We start from the raw sequence: 23,977 nt of genomic DNA on the forward strand, positions 1-23,977 counted from the left end.
TTACAGCTGCAGCTCTGTGCCTTCATTAAATCTAGTTGTCATGTAAAAGCCTCATACCTTATTAAGCATGAGTGAACATATTAAGCCCTCCAAGAGTCCAGCAGTTTGACAAATGTCTGCAGCCTCTCTTAAAGGAAAAGTCTGTTCGTTTTCTCGAAATGTCCATAAATGCCAAATTAAATTGACAAAACAACAGAATCGATTTTCAATGATTTTTATGTGTAGTCGCTTATTCCTTTGTCATGGAGCTCTATTATTGTCCAAAATCTATTTTCAGCAATGAGTCGCACTATTATACTGGCTAACATGTAACTATGAACATGGGCATGATAGTTTAATTTCCTCTTATATAACACTGTTCTGGTATATTATAAATAGTCAATATCAGGACCAGATATTTATTAGTCCACAGCTAAAAATAGTCCTAACAAATACACTATTTACTGCTGTTTGATGAGATGAGAAGTGCCCCGCTATTCAGGAAAATTACTTAGCCTTTTAAAAGCAATATATTTTATTAACCTGTTTTTAAAAATTTCGGTTTTGGCATGAATAACGGCACATGAACTCAGGGCTGAGCGCCACATACAGGAAGCAAAGTTGAAAAGTACTGAAAAACAGACTGAAATGTTTTTGGTCTTTTCACAGTATTTGTAGAAAAATATAGAATCACACCAGCCTAAAATATTCATAAAAATCTTTTAAAATTGAGTATAAAGAATTAAAATGAAGCTATTTTTATGCATTTGATATGTTTTATACTTACACGTTCTATAGGAAGAGTTGTATGACTTAAGACATGTTTGAGGAGTTATCCAGTCTGTGGTACAGCAGGCAACCCCTGTCAACATATCCCCAAAACACTTCTAATTTGTACGTATCAGAATGTAAAAACAGTTGGATCAGTGAAATGATGAATGGCTCATTAAATCCAGTACAGCATCAGTTTTCATTATAACATGGATTATTATTTACAATCATGAAACTTTAAAAACAAGGTTTTAATCCAAACTTAGACTGAGGCATTGCACAGTTGACATTTTGGAGATATGAGGCATTATATAACAACACATTAACACAAAATTAACAACTTGCTCAAAAATAGCTTTCCTCTGCGTTCCACTGAATAAATGTCATCTATCATTGTTACTGTGTTGAATTAAAAGTTCGTAAAGCTTTTTAGCAACACATCTACTAATATTAGTGTCATTCTACTTTACACAAATTGCATCTGTCGGGTTAGTAATGACATCGATCAGGTTCCTGCAGCTCTGTTCAGTCTTCTGTGCCTTTCGTCTACCTCGCTATACACAACTGCTAAAAGAGGACTTTAAATATGAAATAAGCATTTTTGTGGCTTACCGCACCATCGAGCAATACCTTATCAGAGCCATACAACCAAGACAGATTCAGGGTCCGTATTTCTTTTACTGTTTCTTAGAAAACAGTGATTCAGTGGAGCTTATTGGCACCGCCGAGGCTCTTATCAGAGACTGCTCTGAATTTACAGCATTACACCATTACAGTTTGCATGCACTTACATTTTTCAGGAGGAAACTCTCTCCTTAGAGAGAATAGCTTAAGTCTCATCTTACGGACAGATTTTGCCTGGTCTTGCAGATTGTGAAAAGTGGCTGCTCAGCTGCACTTCAGCCAGGTTTGGACGGGTTCTGTGGCCGTGAGCCAGGTTCGCCACAGAGACTCTGGCTTGTGGGGAGAAGGCACTGGACTCAGCAGGTTGTTCTGGTTGTCCGGTAGCAGGGATTCTCGCTCCAATAAAAGGTCAAGGTGACTCACGGTGGGTGAGAAGTCCTCTCAAGTCCGATCTGAGCAAAACAGTAGAGAAAAGCCAGCATAGGCGGGGCCAACGTGGACCAGCCTGGAATGAAAAGAAAAACAATTTATTTAAAAATATTCAGACTACAATGTGATGACGCTTTAACCCTTTGGAACCTGGAGCTACATCACTTTTCTGGTCTTGTCTTTCACAAATATTTAAACCTTTGTTTCTGAGCAGAATGGTGTGATTTGTGACTTTCTTTCTTCTACAAGAGCTGGAGAGAAAATGCCCTCAAATTGGGGCAAAGAGGTTCAGAAGCCTGTTACCCTCCGAGCAGAAGACGAGATCAGCCGCTATATAACAGGAGCGATAAATGATTGTTTTGCCATGTTGTGCCACTGTTGATGCTGAGAAAACACCACAGACGGGTATGTTACACGTCACACACCACACCAGATAGAGGCTGATGCTGTTGTGTTAAACTTCATGCCTTTCACGCCTCTTGTTCTTCTGCGATGCTGGCATGCTGTCTAAAATCACACACTGTGGTGGCATGATGCCTCCACGGTTTCTGTGTAAAAATGTAAAGCTGGCATAAAGAAGATACTTCTTAGCGGCCCTATAGCACAAACTCTGTGTAAAAAGGGCTACTGAGTAGCAGATAGTTTGCTTAGTGCCCTTTGCTTTGCTGTATTGTGTTGCTGTTGTGTTGTGTTACGCTTTTTCTCTTTTTCTATTTATAGTTGCTTCTTCGAGGGTCTAGCAGGCAGGTAAGGACAGCTGTCTGCACCTCCTCCCCAACTGGCTCGCCTCCAGATTATCTCACTAACCTGCACCTGCACCCACAATGCTTTTCAATGGTCTATTCTTTTCCATTCATGTCAAAAACCTAATTCACACTCACACACGGGCCGCTTTATACACAGCTGTACTGTCAGTTTCCTGTCCACGGGAGAGAAAGGTTACACAGGCCGTATTTTTGCTGATAAATATTTCTATTTTTGTGCTGTGAAGTTCGCACAACACAAAACGTTAGTATGCAGAAAATTAGCATAATGTTGATTAAATGCCAGCTAATTATTAATGTTGGTTTAATCACATTAGACATGTTCATGCACAATTTGATATATTATGTATTTCTGACATCTAAATCTATCATACAAAGCCTTTCAGCTCCAGGGCCCTGTGTGCACCATGAGCAAGCCTTTGCCGATGTGCCAAGACGTCCCAGCGGTTTGTCTTTGCAGGTATGTAAATTTCATTAACACCCTCAGTGAGACATAAACTCTCCAACCAGTAATCCAACCTGCTGTTACTGACTGTAAACTAAGAGGGAGAAGCAGAACTTAAAGACAGCATTCACCACTTAACTTATAGAAGTGCTGGAATCGTAATACAGTTGTTACTAATAATTGTGTCCTGGCAAAGAGTAAATGAAAAATTAAACCTCATTCAGTTGCATGTTACTATGATTTTAATCAACCAGTGCTAATTACATCAGAGTTTTCTGGCACTTGATTAACAGAGTGCTTCGAGTTCAAACAAGGTGGAAAGACCACTTGCAGAGAGGCAACTAAAACCTAAATATAAAAGTGATTAGTGATCAGTACAACAGTTCTCCTCTGTAAAATAGAAACAATGTTTTGGTTGCGGTCATCCTTTTCTGTCTCTCTGGATACATTAAAATGCATCATTAGACTGATAGAAAGAATGGACATCTCATGTGGTTCAGCAAATCAGCAAAAGTTAGTTTTTTTAAGCAATGCTAGTGGCGTTGCTCTAAAAACGGCTGTCTGTCTGTTAGTTCTGACTAAAATATCTCAAAATTGAATGGATTGTCATGAAATTCAGTTCAGACATTGATTTTCCTCTCAGGATGAGATGTGATCTCTCTGGTGACTCCCGACTTTTCATCCAGTGCCATCATCAGGTCAAAATTTCAATTTGTCCAATACTTTGATTCATAACTAAATACCATAGTACCAAGTTTGGCCTTTTGACCATCGAATCTTGTTTTTTTGGAGCCAGAGGTGACTTTGATTTGACAAGAGGGGTGAAGTGCACCCTTAAATATGCGTAAATATTTGTTTAAATATTATTAACAGTTAAAGTTACGCATATTTAAGGGTGCGCTCCACTCATGCTCCACTATAAAAATAAATACCCCCGTACAGTTGTCATGAAAGGGCAAAGTAGCTCCAGAGACCAAAACCTGTATTTTCTACCAGGCTGTTAGCATGTTTATTTCTGATGTAACGTTGGGCATTTTGACATAGGCGTCTATGGGGATCGACTCGCTCCTGGAGCCAGCCTCAAGTGGCAATTAGAAGAAGTGCACTTGTTGTCACTTCCAATTTAGAGTCAATTTTCAGCCCCGGAGGTTGCCGCTTGCTAAATATCTGCAAAACTAATGACATTCCCATAAACCTCAGATTGCTGATTAGCAAATGTCAGCATGTTAACACAATAAACATTAGCTAAATGTGCTAAGCATCATCATCTAAGCATTATTATGATGAGTTTTCCAGCTACAGCCTCTCTGCTGGTGTGGCTGTAGACGCTGTTTCTCTAAGAGAGGACATAGCAATCAAAGTAAAAGTAAAAGTACTGTAATTCTAGTGACTTAATACTTAAACAAACATTAAAGCTCCCTGTCAAAAGTCTACTGAAGTAAAACATAAAAGGCTTTCATTCTAGCTATTATAATTTTATGCAATGATTCATACTATTAAATCAATAGTACCTCTTGTTTATACTAGTATGTTAACCATATTACTTGTGATAAATAATCAGATAATAAAGAGTGCTTAGTTCTGCCTTTCAAACAAATTACTTATTGAAAATGAAAGATTATTTTATTAAACAAATGGAACATTAAACATAACCCAAACAGCACTATATAAAAACCCTGTTGGGGAAAGATAAAGTCAGAAACAAATGCATTTTTGGAAATAAATGTTTCATCTGAAGGAGAGAAGCTGCTGTGTTTTCTCTAATCCAAAAATTAGGCCAGAGTCAAACTATAGTTGCCCACATTGTTGTTTACAGGCATCAAGAAATAAAAAAATAAAAGAATGATGGTCAAATTTTAGTGCAGTTTTCTACAGATATTCCAACCAACTCAAAAAAACTGACATCACAATTACTATTAAAACATGTTATTCAGCCCTGCTCTCTATGTCACTCAGATCTAGGACTTTACATTAATCCTACATTGGGGACATTAGGTGGCCTCTGAAGATAACACACACACATCATCAATTAACCTACATCACTACAGAAACAGTGAAATTAAGAATTTGTTTTTGTACATTTCACTAAAGAGGTCAGAGAGTGCAATCACACCACGGCCTGCGGCAATAAAATTCCCAGACAGGCTGATTTAAAAGCATTGATCTCATGTTAATGAAGAAAACCGCAACTCCCCCATCGGAGCTTCACTGTGCAGACACATGCAGACACAAGAATAGCTTCAGGCATTACGCGTGGATCCATTATATTTCAATTTAAAGTACAAAAAGACAAGTACTTAGTGAAAGCAACAGCATTATCAAATGTTTTGTTCAATGGTCTAATCATTATAAAGTAAGCATCAGGCAGTGTCATTTAAAAGAAAAAGTATTTTAATGGTCTGAATGAAGCTCCATAAAGGCAAACTGAGATTCTTAGTTTAGTTTCTAGGTCTTCCTCTGAATAATTCACAACAGAAGTGGTATTTTAAAACACCCTGCTCTTATTTTTAGGTTTCTCTTAACTTATTTACACCAAGTCTACTAGAAGAAGCATAATGTTAACACACAATTTGCTGTGAGCCTGCAAGGCTTCAAACTATTTTTAGCTGTCACAGTAAAGCTGAACTGGTGGCTAGAATATGAGTGACATTAAGAGAAGATAAATGTTATAATACAAATACAAATGTTATGTTTTCTTTACAGATTGTCTCATTGCCTCCAAGCAGCCCAAAAAAAAATCAATAAATGCTGCTTTAACAATTTGTAAAATATGCATTTTTCATTCAGCATTAATTAATAGCTCTTGTTAATATTTATATAATTATATTACATGAGAAAGTATCAGTGCTGAGCTGAGCTCTGGGCACTGACTCTGCGCCCAACCCAGCGGCGAGTGCAGCGCAGACTGCTTATCATGAGTAGACAGGCTTCAGGACGGCCTGCCATCTTGCTTTAGGTACCAAATGAGCCAAATAAAAAGCCACGGGGAGCAAAACAGGGACTGGCACAAGCACGAAGCAGATGTCTCTCTATTTAGGAGAGTTTGCCCCTGCAGATGCAGAAAATGCCCCGCTGTAACCAGAGCATCAACATCCACTGAAAACACTGTTAATTAATATACAGACTGAGGCTGCAACTGACTGTCATTTTTATCATCAATCAATCTGCCAATTACTTTCTCAATTAAGTGATGAATCATTTTGTCAATAAAATGTCAGAAAAAAAAGTGAAACATGTCCTGTGGTGTAATTTCCCAGAGCCCAAGGTGACATCTTGGTAAATGATATCCAAATCTATATTTTTATTTCTGATTATGCATGACAAAAATGCATCAAATTCTAACATAGAAGAAGCATAAGTGCAGTAAATGTTTCGCTTTTTGCTTCAATAACTGACTAAAATGATTGTTTGATGATTAAAATAGTTGCCAATTAATTTTCTGTCGATTAACTAATTGATTGATTGAAGCAGCTGTAATTTTTTGTGGGCTTTTTGAGGGATTGTTGCAGCCTAAAAAAACCTGATTTTATAGCAGATTTTAAAAAATACAAATAAAAATTGTGAGGCATGTTGCAGTTTTTGTGAATTTTTGCAATGAAATTTCAGGAGCAAGAGAAAATTTTAAAAATAGTTTTTTTGTATCGTTCACAAATTAAGGAGTGAGTTTGGTGACGTAATGCGGTGGACTGCTATGATGGGTGAAACGCACAGGAAACTACGATGATTGGTCAAATTTGCAGAAAAGCTGCTGTGATTGGACAAAATGGCAAAGTTGATCGAAATTCCACGGAATTGGTTGAGTTTGGGTTAAGTGTTGCAAACACGACATGGCAACATCCTGGCAGGGCAGTCTCAGACAGACTTATGGTACAGCAGCATTTTAATATATTTTATTTATGATTTTATTTTCCATCTGACCTCTCTCTCTGTTCCTCTACATATACTACCCTATCTTTAGCTACCTACTCTCCCCACTGAAGGAGAGTGAAATGTCCCAAAATGCAACTAAACTGTCAAATTAAAAGACCACATGACTGATACTTTACGTCGGAAACAAGCGCATCAACGCCAGCTGTAATAATCCTGTAATTAAAAGGCACACAGAAATCCCATTGAGTGAGTGTTGTGGAGGACAATTTACCTTGAACAAAGACACGCTTCCAGAAGATTCTTCCAACATGTATCCCCCCAAGGAACACCAGATTAGAGAGGATGAGCAAGGCAGTGGAGAAGGCAGAGACAAGGGCAACGCAGCGCCTCTCCATCGCCGCAGAGAAATTCTGCTCCTGGGAAATCAGTAAATAAATAAGTAAATTACTGCAGAACCACAAGAGATTTTCATCGTAAATCTGAGAGACAAAGAGCTGCAAAGCACCTGCTGCTAATGAACTGTGTGGCCATAAACTAGGAGGATTACACAGTGTGCCGTCAGACTTTACTGAGAACATGAACCTTCCCTCAAGGCTGGAGGCCAGAGAGGCAAGAACAGCCTGAACGTTTTTACTGTTAATGTAGTGGAGACTTTTACTCACATTAATGTTGAGTTAATGGTACACGACAGCTAGATGTGACAGGATCCAGTCCTGTCGGTACGTACTGTAGCAGCCTCCGGTATGATATCTTATTAAATCAGATTATGTGACCCCTTTATTTCTAACTACAGGAAATATTTCATTATCTTAACTGAAAATCCAATTGATGAAATAACCACAAATTACATCTGTGCACAATTCTAATCTGTTTTAACATCCTTTTTTTGCACTGTCAGAGGAAAACACTTGGATTTCAAACTTACAACGATGGAGTGAATAAAGGAAGAGGCAAAGAGAGACTTCAGTCCATTTTCCATCAGAACTCCAGCCCAGTTCATCAGAGCCCAGTACTGTAAGTAGTCATGGCCGCCGTGCCAGAGGCAGACGAATCCGAATGCAAGGCCAGTGGATAACATTTTGTAAAGAGGACCATGCCGGGATCCTCCCAGCGGCACATAGATGTATCTGGAACATAAGTACGTAACAAGAAAAGAATAAATCTTTAAACACAGTCAGAGGTAATACAATGTTGGTGCTCTTTAAAGGAGATTATAAACCTGTCCAACGCAAACTGTGAACAGGGTTCAGTTTAAAGCAACATTTTAGCAATTTTTACAATAACTAAAATTGAAGAACAACTAGAATGACAAAAAAAGTCAATTACATTGGGTAAAGAAAATTTTGACCAAATATTTATTAAAGCATGAATCATGACTTTTTTGTCTTCACAATAAAAATGAAACACAAAAGCAAATACGACAAGATTAGGCAATAAAAGACAGTCAATGATAAACATAATACGCAGCTGGAGGTAAAAAGAGACCAGTGAAAAAGGCAAAAATAAGAGAATTTGTATAAAATAATAATCAGAAGAATAACATTTATTAAAAACCAGTCTAAATCAGTGGATTTTCAGCTTTAGTTCGAGAATGTTTACCGAGCTCGTGTTTCTTAAAACTTTTGGAAGGGTATTCCATAAGTTAGAAAAAGCTGAGTTGAACAGAATTTGGAAATATCTGGTGTTTATTGGCGAATTTTCTTGAGGATTTTGTGTTTCTCACTCTGCATGTAGGATGTCATTGCCTTGAATCCCATCGTGAGTTTGAAAAAACATTTTGCATAAAATACACTAACACTCGTATGTATTGTGTTGCCATGACAGCTTGGTTAAATAGTCTATTTTTACTGAATTTGCACCTCCTCATGTTGTCCAGAGTACAGCGACAGCTGGGTAGCACACATTGGATCCTCTGCTCTGAGCAGCCCGGCTAGAAACAAAATACGAGTGTTGCTGGTTTCACTATCCAAGTACCCATAATTTTTAGATTTTAAAATACAACATCAGAAAACCACGATGTATCCAACTTCTCAAGTCTTAGTACTTTTAAGACTTTTACTACATCAATACATTTTATTACCAAATAAGGCTTTACTTTTAGATTTCTGAATTCAATGCCTTCTAAGGCTTTTTAACAATCTGCAGGAACCCTAGTAAATAAAACGTGATGATAACAAACAAATCTTTTGTAAGAACAGGACGCAAACATACTGCAACTGCAGTGAGTAGTGCAGATGTAAAACAAAAGGGGGGTTAAAATGGCCCCACAATGCACCAATGATTTGCAAAGAACACCTGCTACACAAATGGTCATGTCATGTTCATTGATTTTTAATGAAAAAAATGTTGCTCTGGCGTCCAGTGCAAAAATAGAGGCGCTTCAGGGAATATCAATAATTGCTATTGCAATTGGGTTAATGATTCCAAAGTGGTTTCTGAGATTCGGACCAAAACCTTGACACACATTTAACCCACTTTTTTATGTCAAATTGACATTTATTTTTAGTCCCCTTCTCTTTTTTTTTTTTGGTTGGGTAAGATCCGATTTTAACATTTTGGTGAAAACAAAAAAGCAGATGCATTTAATTCTACTGTGCTTTAAATGAGATCACACTTCATGTGGCACAAAAATAGCAGATGACAGCCCACATGATGTGAATAATATCGCACCAATCAGTAACAATTGTGGTGCATGCTGTGAAGAAAAATGGTCTCAGATATTGTGAGAACCTCGTCTGTCCCAGAGGTACCCGGAGTCACAACATGCTTCATCACTCCAACACGCTTACAAGCAAACATCACATTCATGATCTAGTGTTGCTGAGCAGGGAACTAATTATCTCGGCCACCCTGTGGATAATCAATGTACGTGAAAGATGAGCCAGCATTTTCTGAGCCTTAAATAGAGAGGCCAGCTTGGCCATATTGGAGGATGAAAGTAGGTGCAAAACAGATGGAGAGGAACCAGAGTGTAAGAGCAAACTGAATACCTAAACATGCCGAGCGTCTATCTGTCTATTAAATTATTTAGATGGATTCTAAACAGATGTGAATCAACATATGACACTTTTGAGATATACATTAATAGCTAAGTGATAATGTGTTATGCAACACCTGCAAGTAGACAGTGCAGACAGCATGCAACGTTAAGAGACTGACAGTAGGAATTAGACAATCAAAATTATCTGGTAACTATAGTTGTTGGTTTCTGCGACAAAAAATGTATGTGTAATTTCTTGCTTTAAAGGAATACTTCACCTCCCAAACGACAATTTTAATGTCGGTTACCTGTATAATGTTGAATTTATGAAGAAAATATTGTTTTTCTTGTGTGCCGTCAGTGAACAAAGAATCCAAAAACAGAGAAAATTGTTGATGAAGATTATGTTATACAGAACACCAGGAATGAGTCCAAAATCCTGCAAATTAGTCAGCATTTCAGCACCTTTTCATGTCTCAAAGTCAGTGTTTTTTTTTTTTTTTAAATGGTATTGTGGAGGTCCGAACAGAAAGTGAAATTGAATATAAGCTCCTCAAAAACAGACACCATTGACAAAAATAGTAATTTTACCTCGCTGAACATACTACCACTGCCTTAATCACTTTGTAGTTTTGTGTGACTTTGGTATTTTGAAGGGTTAGCTCAGATTCAACAACGTCACACAATAAAACAGGCAGTGAAAAACCCGTTTCCAGCGATGTAAAATTACTGTTATCCTCAATGGAGTTTGGCTTTGAAGAGAGCATAGATGAGTTTCACTGTAGGTCTCATTCTCCGTCAGAAACGGGTGTCTGTTTTAAAAAAGGACTGAGTGTACGACTGGAAAAATCGGGCTTTGATTATGCTGCACGGGTTGCGTGAGAGTTTCTGAACAGATGTTTTGATGTAGTTTTGCTGTTGTTAAATGTGGTCCCCTATGACTCAAGACTTTTCTCAGTTTTTCGATTCTGCATTCACTGTGAAGGCATGCAAGAAAAACAAAGCTTTCTTCATAAATTTAGCATAACAAAGGGTGAGTAATTGATATACAAGTGCACGTTTGAAGGAAGAAGTATTCCTTTAAGCAATTAGAGTCAAACTTAAAAAGCTCCCAACCCACTCCCCATGCCATTTATTTACAACTATTTTCCCCAGGATTTAGGATCAAATGCTTCTCCTCATATGTAGCAGCATTAACTCAACAAAACAGGCAGTAAGAGCTCTTTTGTTGTCTGATAACTGTATGAAACAGAAAACCTGAGACCCAGTGGCACACAGATGAGGGAAAGCGTAATGGAATGGTGAAGAATGAGCCACTTAGCTGCCCAGGGAGACGGGGTGTCAGTGAGTCATGTAGAGCACATCATTTAACACCTACGCACTCATCTAGCGCTCTTCAGACAATTTCAACAGAATTTCAGAACTGCATTAAAACCTCTTTAAAACCACTTTCACAAGAAGGAACGTCGGGGCATTGTGTCATGGGTATCATTTTGCATCTGCAGTAGGATAATTGCAAGCGATGCCATTAAGCAGGAGAAAACAATTTCCAATGGACACGGATTAAAATGGAAATTTCATTTGCAATTTAAATTCTGGTATATTTAGCACATTATTTAGAGCCTCTTTAGCAGTACGATATGCCAAATTTCCCTCTAAACTCTTCCTTAATGTCTAAAAAAACAAGTGTACATGCACACCATCATATGTGTTGACACAAGAACTAATTAGCAAACAATAAACAAGGCAGGGTGTGTAACATTTTCACAGAACACCAGTGTGTTTTCTGACAGCTGTGCAAACTGCAGCGTTGCCTCAATGTAGCAACCCGCATCTACCAAGCGGACCATAACCTCCCAACAGGCTGTATTCAGCCAAGTGTGCATCATTAAAAAGCAGACGAACTAATAATGTGCGTTGTCCAAAGTACTAGTGAGCAAACACATAATGCTCCCATTACATATGCACATAATAAACAAGGAGACATTTCTCCAGGGTGAGGGAAACACAACAGAAGAACTATTCAGCAACAACATGCAAGCTCATAATCATGAGAAAGCCTACATGCAAATGCAGCACTCTTGTCCATTATGATGACACATGCGGGCAGGCAGCTGGAGAATGGCAGCTTTTTTTAAAGGTTATTCAGCTGCAGGAAATGAGCCCTTCACAGTAAGTGTGCAATAAAAAGCAGATACGGTATAAATAAGCACACGCTACTCCAAATATTAGGCGAGAAAAACTGCAGAGAGATATATAAATATATGAGTAGACTGAAAATAAAATAGACAGCTAGATAGATAAATAGACAGCTGGATGGACCAATGGATATTCCAGACATATTAGATGACATTTCACATTTTAAGTAAGCATTAACATCTAAATTAGTCTGTCCCCAGCTCATGAAGTGCCTCTTACCTGATGAGCCATCGATACAGGCCCTCGTCAAAGTGCCTGAGAGTGAACGAAAAAAGGGAAAGAAATGAACATTGAGTCACAAATTTACATAACAATATAGCAATGAGTGAGAAACACCTGAGCACCGGGCTTCACGTATGCAGTGTGTATGATGGATCAGTGTTTGCATACACACTCTCTGTCATTAAGAAGATTACAAAAAGTGTTGGGTTGTTTCCCCCCGCTGCTGTCTATAAACTGAAGCTGGTTGGTGAACGATGTCGGTGGACAGCTTTATGCATTCCATCAATGTTGTCAACATTGGCCAGCTCAGCACACACAGGCCGGATTGTAGTGCACCGGTGTCAGCACATTGGTCGATCTGGTCTACAGCCGGTGCATTTTCAATGCAAAACCAGACACATGGCCTTCCATCTCAACTTTATGTGCTCTGAATTAAGAGAGCAGTTTCTCATTGTTAATTACATTTAGGAACAGAGGCACTGTGCTGTGAGACAGGGACATAAAACTTGACACTCCCGGGTCCTTTTACAGTGTAAACATGAGGGAAACCAGATGTAACTCCCTGTCAGACTGATGTTTTGATTGATATGTTTTCTTATTGAATGAGGCATGCATTTAATGGCTTTTAGTTCTGTCTAAACCTTGTTGATACACTCAGTTGCCAGTTTATTAGATTCACCTTACTAAAACGAATGCAGTTGAATACAACAGTCCTGCTATAAATCCTACTGTCATTAAGGTTATAAGGCAAGAAATATAACTTCAATATATTTTATAATGCAATTTCATAATGGTTTTATTATTGTTGTTGTTATTATTGTTGCCTTATGTCAAATATTTTTTATTGCTTTATAGATTAACTTTATTATTATTCTGGAGGATGTAGTTTGTGATGCTGGTGAGCTGTAATGCATTTAACAGAGATGTGGTTCTGTTATTTTATCCTCACCTTATTGATACATAAATAAGAGAAACACCTAGTATCGTAGTATAATCCAAATCAGTCTGACAGCACCACAAACTGTTGTGTCCAATATAATTATACTATAAATCAGTAAAAGCTGTACAATATTACTCTCACGAGGGTAAAATTTACTGAAGGACTGTTGCACAATATAAGTTTCAGCTAAGTGTACCTAATTAACTGGTAACTGGGTGTATAATATAGCATGTTTTGCAGTGTATGCATAAGTCTTTTCCTTTGTCTGGAAGTTGCATGCATCCTGGGGGACATCAACAATAATTGGTAAACACAAACACAGAGCACTGTGACAAAAGATGTTCACTGTTGCATATACCTGAATGTCCTGAAATATTTCTCAAAGCAGTGGAAGTACTGTTGCCTTTAGCTTTTTTTTTTTAAATATTTGAAGTCTTTGCTGATTAAGGTGCTTTATTTCTATGTAACAAGCACAGCAATGTGTTCATTTAACTTGAGCAAGTGTGACCCCTTCAGCATAAGCCAGGCATAGTCTTTTCCTTCGCTGGGACACGAAAAGCCCTAATGAATGTAGCAATCGCTGTGACGTTTACTTTTGTAACGTCCGATATTTGTGGAAGGAGGTAGGGCAGAAATAACTCCGTATTAAGTGTGTGTCCACAAGTTCATACTAAATGTGTGTTTCAAGCATGAGGGGAAAGGAAGGTGATTAGATACATCAGATGCACCTGTGAGCAGAGGAGGGGGACAGCAGTGGAGACATGGAGCAGAACAGAAAGAGGAGTAAGAGTGATTAAAAGAGATAAAAACTAAAAGTTGAATCTAGTTTCAGGACATTTTCACTCTAGAAAAAGAAAAACTGACAACAGTGACATATAAAAGTAAATAGAGTGGCAGCTGCTCCAAAAAATGGCTGAGTTTCCTGGAGTTTCCTGGGCAACAATGTGCTGCTCAAAACGTGCTGATCCCTGGAGAAGGCTTCGATTTATCTTGTTAAACTAAATTTTTTTGACCTGCTTGGATGTGGCTGCAACAAAAGTCTTTGTTGGATCTACAAAAGTTAATGTAAGTCTCTTTTCCTCCAGCTTCTCCTTTTCTTCTGCCTCAGGTTAATGTGCAGTAGCCCTCATCATCTACCCCTCTCCCCTCAGTCTAATTGCATCTATTTTTGCACTGCCCCTTACCCTGCTCATTTTCTCCCTGGACAGTTTATTTAATTAAGGGACATTTGATTTTCGCATCAGGACTCTGAATTTGCTCTGTTTTGATTTTGTGAGTCATAGACTTTGTCTGATTAATAACCTTTTGAATCTATTTAAAGTATTGGGTGTTTTGAATACAGAAAGATTTAATTGATGGTTTGTTTGTTTTTTTTTTTTTAATCTTGTGTGCTTTTGTAACAAGGATAACAAGCCCTCCGGGTTATTTTTACAACTTATTTCTTTCTTTGTTTTTTTTAAGTATTTTTTATGAGGATTTCCCTTTATTTGACAGGACAGAAAGCGGGAGAGAGGGGATGACACGCAGCAAAGGGCTGGGGGTGTAACTGAACCCACGACCACTGAGGTAAGGACACAGCCCCCTGTACACGGGGCACCCGCTTCACCAGGTGAGTACTGGGTGCCCCTACAACTTATTTCTATCAATAATTTAAAAGTGACAGGTTAAGGAGTTATAATTCTTTTCATGTCAGGCCCCCAACTTTTACTATAAATATTTGGGATACATTTAAGTTACACCATCGCTGACTTAACATGAAACACATAAAAAAAAATTCTCTTTATTGCTGTTGTGCCAGAAAAACTGGCATTTCTCAGATCTCTTTCAAAACTGTAATATATCTAATTAGTGATCTATCTGGTCATTTTACCATGTTGATGGGTTTTCTTTTGTATCGGGACTTTGTTGTCTGAGCAATACTGTCTCTAACCAGTTTTTACTTAGAGAAAAAAAGACTAGATGCAGCCTGAAAAGTATAAGAAACCTCCCAGTGAACAAATCATTTTACCTTGAATAAAATAGTGATACAATGTTCCTGCTGTGTGGAGGTGACCTACTGTTCTGATTGCCAGTAATGACAGAAGATGGAATGATTCGCTGTCCTAAATCTGACTCTTATTGTCAAATCACACTGAGCACTTAAGGCACTTGACATTAAGTTTACCTTTTTCTCAAGGACACCAGGGAATGCAAGGTTTTTCATTCATTTAAATGTTACCTGGTAACCTTTTATTTTTCAGCCTGGACCCTATTTTCCTATTTTTTTTTTTATGTCTAGGTGACTAATAAGAACAACAGTTTTTGAAACTGTATTAGTGAGTATTGAGTATTGGGGGGGGGGGGCGCGTGTTGTTATATTGCCAAGAAGACAGTGAATTAGAATTTTGATTTAATACCTGTTTTTGTTTTGGTTAAATTCTGTCTGCAAGAATTAAGTTGACCAGTTAAAGAAAACTGAAAACGATGTATTTAAGTTGGAAAGCAACATTTGACTGTCCAAATACTCACGTGAGGCAGGAAAACCTTAAACAAGGTTTATTTTGGGAAAAAAAAAAATTGCAGAAAAACACAGCAGGCAAAGTCCATCCATAATCACATCTCATCTGGTCCACTACTAACTTGATGCCCCATTCCTCACATAAAATGGTAAAAGGAAATGTTCCTACATGATAAAGCACTGGTAAAGCACATGTCATATACCAACACAAACATTCTCACCAAGTATAAAGTATCTGATCAAGTGGCCCATACACTGACGGTGCCCAAAGTGGTTACATTGCAGCCTGAAGCTGCTGTTGGCTGAAGTCGTCTCACTCAATACTGGACTTATTTCAAAAACTTTGGTTCCTATTAATCACTTAGACACAAAAACATGGGGAAAAGAAGTCACGGACAAAAAGTTACCCTTTAAGGAAAGATACAAAGTCAATATAATAGTGTATAAATGTCAGTGGTGTTCACTGGATTTGGATCTTACCTCCACATCCCTGTGAAACTGTACATGATGCTGACACAACGAGGAAGCTTTGGGGGAGCTAGTTTATCCAAAGTAGCCAGCATGGATGGAAGTCCAAACAGCACCAGATACTTCAAATAGAAGAACTGGACGAGGGCCAGGGCCAGACCGCCTGTGACAGGAGGTGTTCAAACAATTATGACTCATTTTAATGATTAAGACAAGTTCTTTTCTTTGCAAAGACAACTTTCCTGTGTTACAGTTCAAGTAAATTGTATTTATGTAGCCCAAATTCATAAATTTGCCTCAAAGGGCTTCAAAATCTGTATGCTACAACACTGTCTATTATTAGACCTTATGTTGGAAACGGGGGAAACGACCCAAAAAATTTTATTTAATGAGGAAAAAAGGAAAGAAACCTCAAGAGGAGCAACAGAGGAGGATCAATAGATGACGTTAGAACTTGGCAAACACCATTTGTTGCTGACATTTAAGAGCTGCTGAGAAAAGGGAGGCAGAATTACAAAAATGAGGCCAGTAAACGATAATGATTCAGTTTTTTATACCTGTGTATAGCAACTAGAGGCCAGATAGGACAATGAGCAATAAATAATGACTGACTGGATGAATGCCTTAGTGATAAAACTCTAAAACCCCAGAGATCCCGTACATCTAAAAACTTCTTAATGAGAGTTGTGCATGCAGAGTATCCATAAACAAGTGGTTCTCAACTGGTGGGTTGTGGTTCAAAAGTGGGTTACGGGTCCATTTTAAATTGATTGCCAGTGACTCCCAAACATGTCAAGTTTGTATAAAACACTTTATTTTGAATTTCTGGCACATACATTTTGAAGTACTGTCTCCTCCTGTTAAGGTACTATTTCATTCAACTGTTCTTGGAATTATTTGGTCTAAAAATAATGCTGTTTATTAGCAGCGATTTTATATCACTTATTCTTGAAGCATTAATATGCACTTTTTTGTTGTCAATTTATTCACTAAATTTTAAGAAATTGCACTTAATTTTTGCAATATGTTTTATTCTAGTGTGTTCTGAGCTGACAAGTTTGATAAATTTGGTGAAATAAAATTGAATATTTTGTAATTTATCTTATGTTTGGACCTGGAACTAATGACAAAATCTGGACCCCGTAGCTAGACCAGTTGGGAACCACTGCTTTAGACCACAGTAGCCACCTGTGTAAATTACTTATTCCTCCCAAAATTTAGGACTCCAAATGTCCTACAGATACACAGGCTGATTATTTCTTCTACTTATGAAACAACTATTGAGTCACTTTATACAAAACAGCAAAATATAAAGAAAGTGAGAACACAGATCATAACGACTGCATTATGGATCGAGGCCAATAAGTAAGACAGTAACCAGCATATCTGATGGAGTTTTAGAACCAACTGAATCCTGTGGGAGTAACATGCTTTTAAATTTTGCATGTTGAAAACACGTTCAGAGCGTGTCTGAAGGCAGAGAAACATAAAAGCTGAAACTCAATGTTAAACTGTACAAACCAGCCAAAAATACATCCAGTATAAAGACTTACCCAAGGCCCAGGGAGGAAGGATTTCTAAGTAGGTCTCATTAGACTGGATGGAGTGCATGTACATTACATGGATCATGTATTCGGCGATGCACCACCACAGTATGATCCGTCCTGATCTGAGCAGCAGATAACTAAATGCAGATTCGTCCCTGTCGCACCCCTCAGCAGGCCTCCGCATCTGCAGGTGTAGAAAGTGAGCATGTTGATGGGTTGCTGGATGGATTTTTTTTTACAATGAAAAGGACAAACATGACAAAAAAGAGCAAAAAACAAACTGTGCAGATTAGCAGAAATCTACTCCAATGATGGATATGAAAACAAGCTGCCATAGAAACGATGATGCAGAGTAGGGCTGCAGTTATATTCGTTACTGATTCATGCAAGGATTATTTTATAGATTCATCATTTGGTCTACAAAACATTACCAAACCAGAAAATGTAAAGTAAGAAAAGAGCCTAAAGTGACTTCTCCAAATATCTTGTTTCATTTAACCAACATTTCCAAAACCTAAAAATATTAAATTTGCCATGATACAGGACCAAGGAAAGCAGTAAATCTCCACATTTGAGAACTTTGAAATACATTTTTTAGCATTTCTGCTTGAAAAAAGTAACTTAAAACAACTGATTAGAAAAAAAGTTGCCAATTAGATTTCTGTCGACATGTAATCAATTGACTGATTGTTGTAGCTCTAATGCGGAGGTGACTGTCCGACATCAGATCAAATGGTAACTATTTCTCTACAAATCTGAAAAATTAAAGTAACTGTCCTCTTGTAAATAGCCTGCCACTGATATGTTGTCTACTAGGGCTGCAAAAAACCACATCCTTTTATTATTTATCAATCTGCGGTAATCATTTATTTTCTAATTTAAGGTTAAATCGAATAAGTTTGGTCTATTGTCAGATACTGAAAAATGTCCAATTTCTAAAAACCCAAGGTAATGTCTTTAAATGTTGTTTTGTTGGTGCAAAACCCAAAGACTTTCAGAGGAATATAATATAAAACAGAAAAAAGGAGGAAATCTCCATATATGAGAGGTTAAAACAGCATTTACTACCATTTTTGCATGAAAAATACCAAAGATTTTCTAAAAAATATGACACATTTTCTGAAAAATATGATATAAAACAGAAAAAAAAGCAGCAAGTCTCAATATTTGGCTGAAACAGCATTTTTTTGCTATTTTTACATGAAAATTAACTAATAATTATTCCATCATCACTTGATTAGTCAAATGATCATTGCAGCTCTTTGTCTACTATATTTCTAAAAAGATGACCAGTGCTGGGGACCATCGATCGGCCTCCTACAGACAAAAACAAAAGAGTCAATTTTAAACTACATAACATTTAATTCAGGAATAGCCACTGTTGGCTCTCTTACCTGCTCAACGTAGTCTTTGTATGTAATAATGGGTCCATTGTAGAAAAAGGGATGATAGAAAGTGTATGAAAACAACCAGCAAAGCTGCACAACTCCACCACGGTCTGCGGGGCACCAGCAGTGCTCCAGGCTGAAGCTGATGAAGCGTAGACCACAGACAGCAACACTGAAGAGCAGCAGATAGTACTCCTCCTCAGTCTTATACCAGCCTCTCTGTGCAACACAAGGCAAGGCCAATTATTTTAAACACATTCCTGGGGAATCCTCATATCAGCAGTGACAGTCTGACACTAAATTTAGACAGGCTTTTAAAAATCACCCTCTTTTAAAATATGACATGTTATAATGAGAACATTAGCAGATTACAGCATATTTTGACAACTGATTGTGAAAATCTGTCAGCTCACACTAATAAACATACGCTCAAGACAACATTTAATGAGGTCTGCTTTTACAGCAGTGGGAATATCACTGCTTTCAAAATCGTGCTTTATCACTCAGCTGTGCAATTGTGTGTGTGAGCATGGAGGGAAAGAGGCAGATTTTTGGAAGCGTGCACAGGTCTATCAGGTCTGTTTCACTCACTAAATTCAAAATTTAAACCATTGTATCTGGAGCATGACTTCCTGTCTAATACAGTGCAGTGAAAGGGGTGTTTTTAGATCACAGTTTTACAAGAGGAGGATGTTAGATAACCCTGAATATGGTGAAACACCAAGAGCCAATGTCCATTATAACCAATGGTATTGAGTTCCTAAAGTCATATTAAAACTGAAGTATATATTTTTTAATAATTGTGTTGTACTGAAGAAAAGGAACTTCAGTAAAATGTCTTTCATTTTCACTGCAGTAATATTTGTGAGTAATATTGAATAATTATGTATATTATAAAATAATAATAATAATAATATCAAATATTATATATAAAATATAAAAGTATGTAATAATGATAATAATAATAACATTGTTGGAAGACACTGGGCTTTTCACATCTTCAAATCTGTAGGAAATACTTAAAATAACCTTAAATAAATTCATGCAACTTTTCTCTTGTATTATGGACAGAAAGTAATTTCGCTGAGTGGACAAATGTGTCTATGTTCCTTTGGTATCTTGCACCCTCTTGTGTTCATTTCAAATATGACACCTCCTGATGATCAAATGGAGGGTGAAATAATTAATACATTTGAATGAACAGTCGTTTCCAAAATTGAATACAAGTATGATAGCATAAAATAAATAGCCAGCCCTTGTTAACTCTAAATCGACATAGTTTTGTGATGCTGTAGTTTTTTTTTTCTCTCGCACACGACATTTTAAAACATTTATCCAATTAATATTAACATTGCATAAAGCTTTTACAATTTTCGTTTTACTTTATTTTGAAACCTATCTTTTACTTTTCTATTTTGTCCGTTTAATGCAAGATAAAGACACCCCTCCAAATATAACTCCAGTGGTCCAACCCACCTGGATCTGTTGAAGTGGTTGGATGTGAAGTGTGGAGAGCAGCAGCAGGTTGCAGGCCCATGACAGAGCAGGCTTTCTCAGTTGAGCCACTGAAAATGACAGGCCCAGCTGTACCAGCAGCACACTTACACCTTTAATCCCCAACACACTGCTGGCTGCCAAGAGGCCATATATTGTGACTGCTGGTACCCTGAGCTATTAAAGAAAACATAAAAAATGTGCGAGATTAAAACATCTCCCACTTGAAAGAGAGGAATAGTCCCATCAAATCATGCTTAAGCAGCTGCTCCCTACCTCGGGGTAAAAGATGCAGGTCAATCTCGATATCACGCCATGACCAATCAAAGTCCAGAGTAAAGACTTCTTAGCCCATTCAGTCCAGAAACTCCACTCAAAGTCTGACGGGTCCTGAGGGAAAAAAATATTTATATATATTAATGTTAAAAATGTCTTATGAAACCCAACTCACATGCATCAAATGGATAAAGTCATACAAAAACCTGAATAACTAAATTAAAACACACTTTTTGAAAACTGGGACTGCACATTATAGAGTTGCAACAGTTAATTGATTAGTTGTCAACTATTAAATTAATTGACAATGAAATAATCTGGTTTAGTAATTTTTTAAGACCAAAAAACAGCTTCTTAAATTAGAATATTTTTTGGTTTCTTTACTCTTTTATGACAGTACACTGAATATCTTTGGGTTGTGGACAAAACAAGACATTTAAGGATGTCATATTGGGCTTTGGGAAAACCTGATCAACATTTTTCAACAATTTCTGATATTTTATAGACCAAAAAAACCCAGATTGATTGAGAAAACAATTGACTGATTTATTGACAATGAAAATAATCACTAGTTGCAGCTTGCAGTAACAAAGAGCAAATGAAACATTTCAGATTGCACCAATCAGAAATGAAATACCATCATGAAACTCATTATGTGCATGGTCTGTGATAATCCCTTTCTGTCTGCAAAAGAAAATACTGATGTCTCATACTTGTGACTTTTTTTCTGCCAAGACTCATTTTGAGGCATAAAGGTTTTTTTTCCCCTGATGCTGTTTCCAGTTTGTATGTCTACAAATTTATAGTTTATAGTAGAGCTTTGATGACTCCATCAATATATGCTTATAAATCAAATATTAATACATGTGCTGTTACAATTGCCCCTGCAGGTGGATACAGATTTAGCATTTAAGTGTTTTAACCAATAATGTGACTCTAAAATTGTCTGCAAAACAACAATGATTGTCAACAAGTAGAACCATAAGATACAAGTTACCTGCATAAAAATTGAATCAAAATAGCTTGAGTTTTTTGAGTAATCACGTCAAAACCAAAAAAGAGAGTTACTATTACCCCCAGTCTCCTCTACATTGTGGACTTAAAAACAAACGTGTGTTTTCAGAGAAATGCTCCATAGTGTTGATTCACATTGTACATTTAATGAATAAATTCAACGTTAAACTTACCCTTTTAAAACCCTTGACAAGTCCCTTTTCCAGCTGTAATTCTCTTTCTAATCCTGTTTCATGCTCTGAGGTACAAAACAGAAAATAACACCTAAATAAGTATTCACCTTTACATCTTAATTCACTGAACCAACATCCAGATCTCAGTCTATCGACCTTACCTTTGGAGAATCTGTGCAGCTGGTAGAAAGAGTACAGGTGAGAGCCAAAGGACAGCACCCAGTACACGAGGATCTCTGTCCGCGGCAGGTGTGCCAGCTGCGCCTTTGTTTTAGCTGTCATCGGGTCAAATCACTGCGCAGGTAGCGCACCTCAGAGGGCGTTATACCTGTGGCGTTAACCGTTAGCGACCCTTCGTTTTCGGTTAAACTAAGCTAACGTTACTTAGCATCGTCTTAGCGTTTGAGTTTGTGACAAAACCACCAACTCTTACGACCGAGTCGGCGTGTATGTTTACGTTTTTGCGCTGTTGTGGTCGTTTTTTATTCAAACATTGTTGAGTTAACTACCTGAAAACTTCCGTGAGCAATCCTCTTTGAATGTCCGTTAGCTAGCATAAGCTAAGCTAGCTAATAGCTCGAACACGTTGCGTTGTTACCTGCTGAAACAGAGCTAGTGTCCATTGCGATGCTGTAAACTGTAGACTGTCCTGTCTTATAATGCTTGGACAAAGATGGACATAATGATAATACTCCCCGGCATCCAACATTCAAAGGTACTGAATTCTTCTTTTGCTTTTTCATTCATGATAGCTGGTAAACAACATTTTAGAGCATGACTGCCCCCAAATGTGTCGGAGTGGCAGCTTAACACAGAGGCAGAGAGACAAGTGTCATTGCTTTCATTTATTTTATGCTACTTAATACTGGTTCTTCATTATACTAGTGCCTGTATTTGAAAGCTATAGTTTCTTTGAATATCTTTCAAACAAAAAATATGATAAAGTTCCAAATTATGAGGCATTTCATGACTAAACTTCCTAACAGGTAGCCTAAACTCGTTAAAATTACCACACAACTGTTTATAAACTGGTTAAAATCATCTCAACATCAACAAGCTAAAACATTATAGTGCTGCCAACACGGTAATGCAACAGTCATAGTTATAACATCATATGTAACACTCTGCTTAATGATATACTGAGTACATTTTGCTGCCAGGACTTTTGTGGGCTATTTCTATTTAGAGTTGAGTCAATTGAACTCAAAAAATGCCCTGCATAGGAGTAATTGCAATAGTAGGCTAATGTTTCATATTTTTTATTGGTGCTAATATCCTCCTGCAACATACAATGAAAATGTACCTTCATGGGTTTAGTAGAAAATATTTTCCTTAGGTCAAAAGCAAAGGTTCAGGGTTTTACAGTTACACAGTCTGGGTTGATAATGGAGGGTATGTGAGCCTTTCTAACATATTTGATGTCTTTTCCTAAGTTTTGGGGTTCAGTCTTTTTAATAAGACATTATTTCAGGGGATATTCTAATTTATTACACCCTTTGGGGGTTAGTACTGCCCAGCACCTTTTTTTGTTTGTTTTGGCAAAATATAACAGTTTTGACACTTATAAAGGGGATCACATCCAGTATTAGTCTAATTATGGATGCAGGACAGTTAATTAATGAAACATGTTATAGTAGGCTATGGTAGTATTACTACTTAAGAAAAACATCCTATGTCAATGCTTCCTCCACCATCAGCATCTAACAGAGCAGTCAATAGTATAGGTAAGAAAGAATAAAATGCCTAGTAATGCTAGATTCCTATGGTTGTTTTGTTGTTTTGTTTCATTTGAGCTGATAGATTTGTTTTGTTTAATATTAGTGAGACACTTAAATAATTTAAATGTTATATTACCATGCCACATCTTGTGCTGCATAAAGCAGGAAATGCAGTTAAT

At 37.4% G+C, this 23,977-nt stretch overlaps 1 protein-coding gene across 1 annotated transcript; it reads right to left on the reverse strand.

The window, feature by feature from the left end:
• Positions 1-930: 930 nt before the first annotated feature.
• On the reverse strand, positions 931-22,826 carry hhat (hedgehog acyltransferase). The gene is made up of 11 exons (XM_042501581.2): positions 22,242-22,826; positions 22,081-22,145; positions 20,894-21,007; positions 20,600-20,794; positions 19,130-19,342; positions 17,742-17,919; positions 16,201-16,351; positions 12,281-12,316; positions 7,808-8,009; positions 7,154-7,298; positions 931-1,879 (listed from the first exon to the last, which is right to left on the reverse strand). The coding sequence occupies exons 1-11, from the start codon at positions 22,360-22,362 to the stop codon at positions 1,794-1,796; spliced, it is 1,506 nt and encodes a 501-aa protein (XP_042357515.1). The 5' UTR covers positions 22,363-22,826; the 3' UTR covers positions 931-1,793.
• Positions 22,827-23,977: the final 1,151 nt, after the last annotated feature.

The sequence above is a fragment of the Plectropomus leopardus genome, chromosome 13, assembly GCF_026936395.1.
Source record: "Plectropomus leopardus strain MGB_pleo_1.0 chromosome 13, ASM2693639v1, whole genome shotgun sequence".
NCBI lineage: Eukaryota > Metazoa > Chordata > Actinopteri > Perciformes > Serranidae > Plectropomus > Plectropomus leopardus.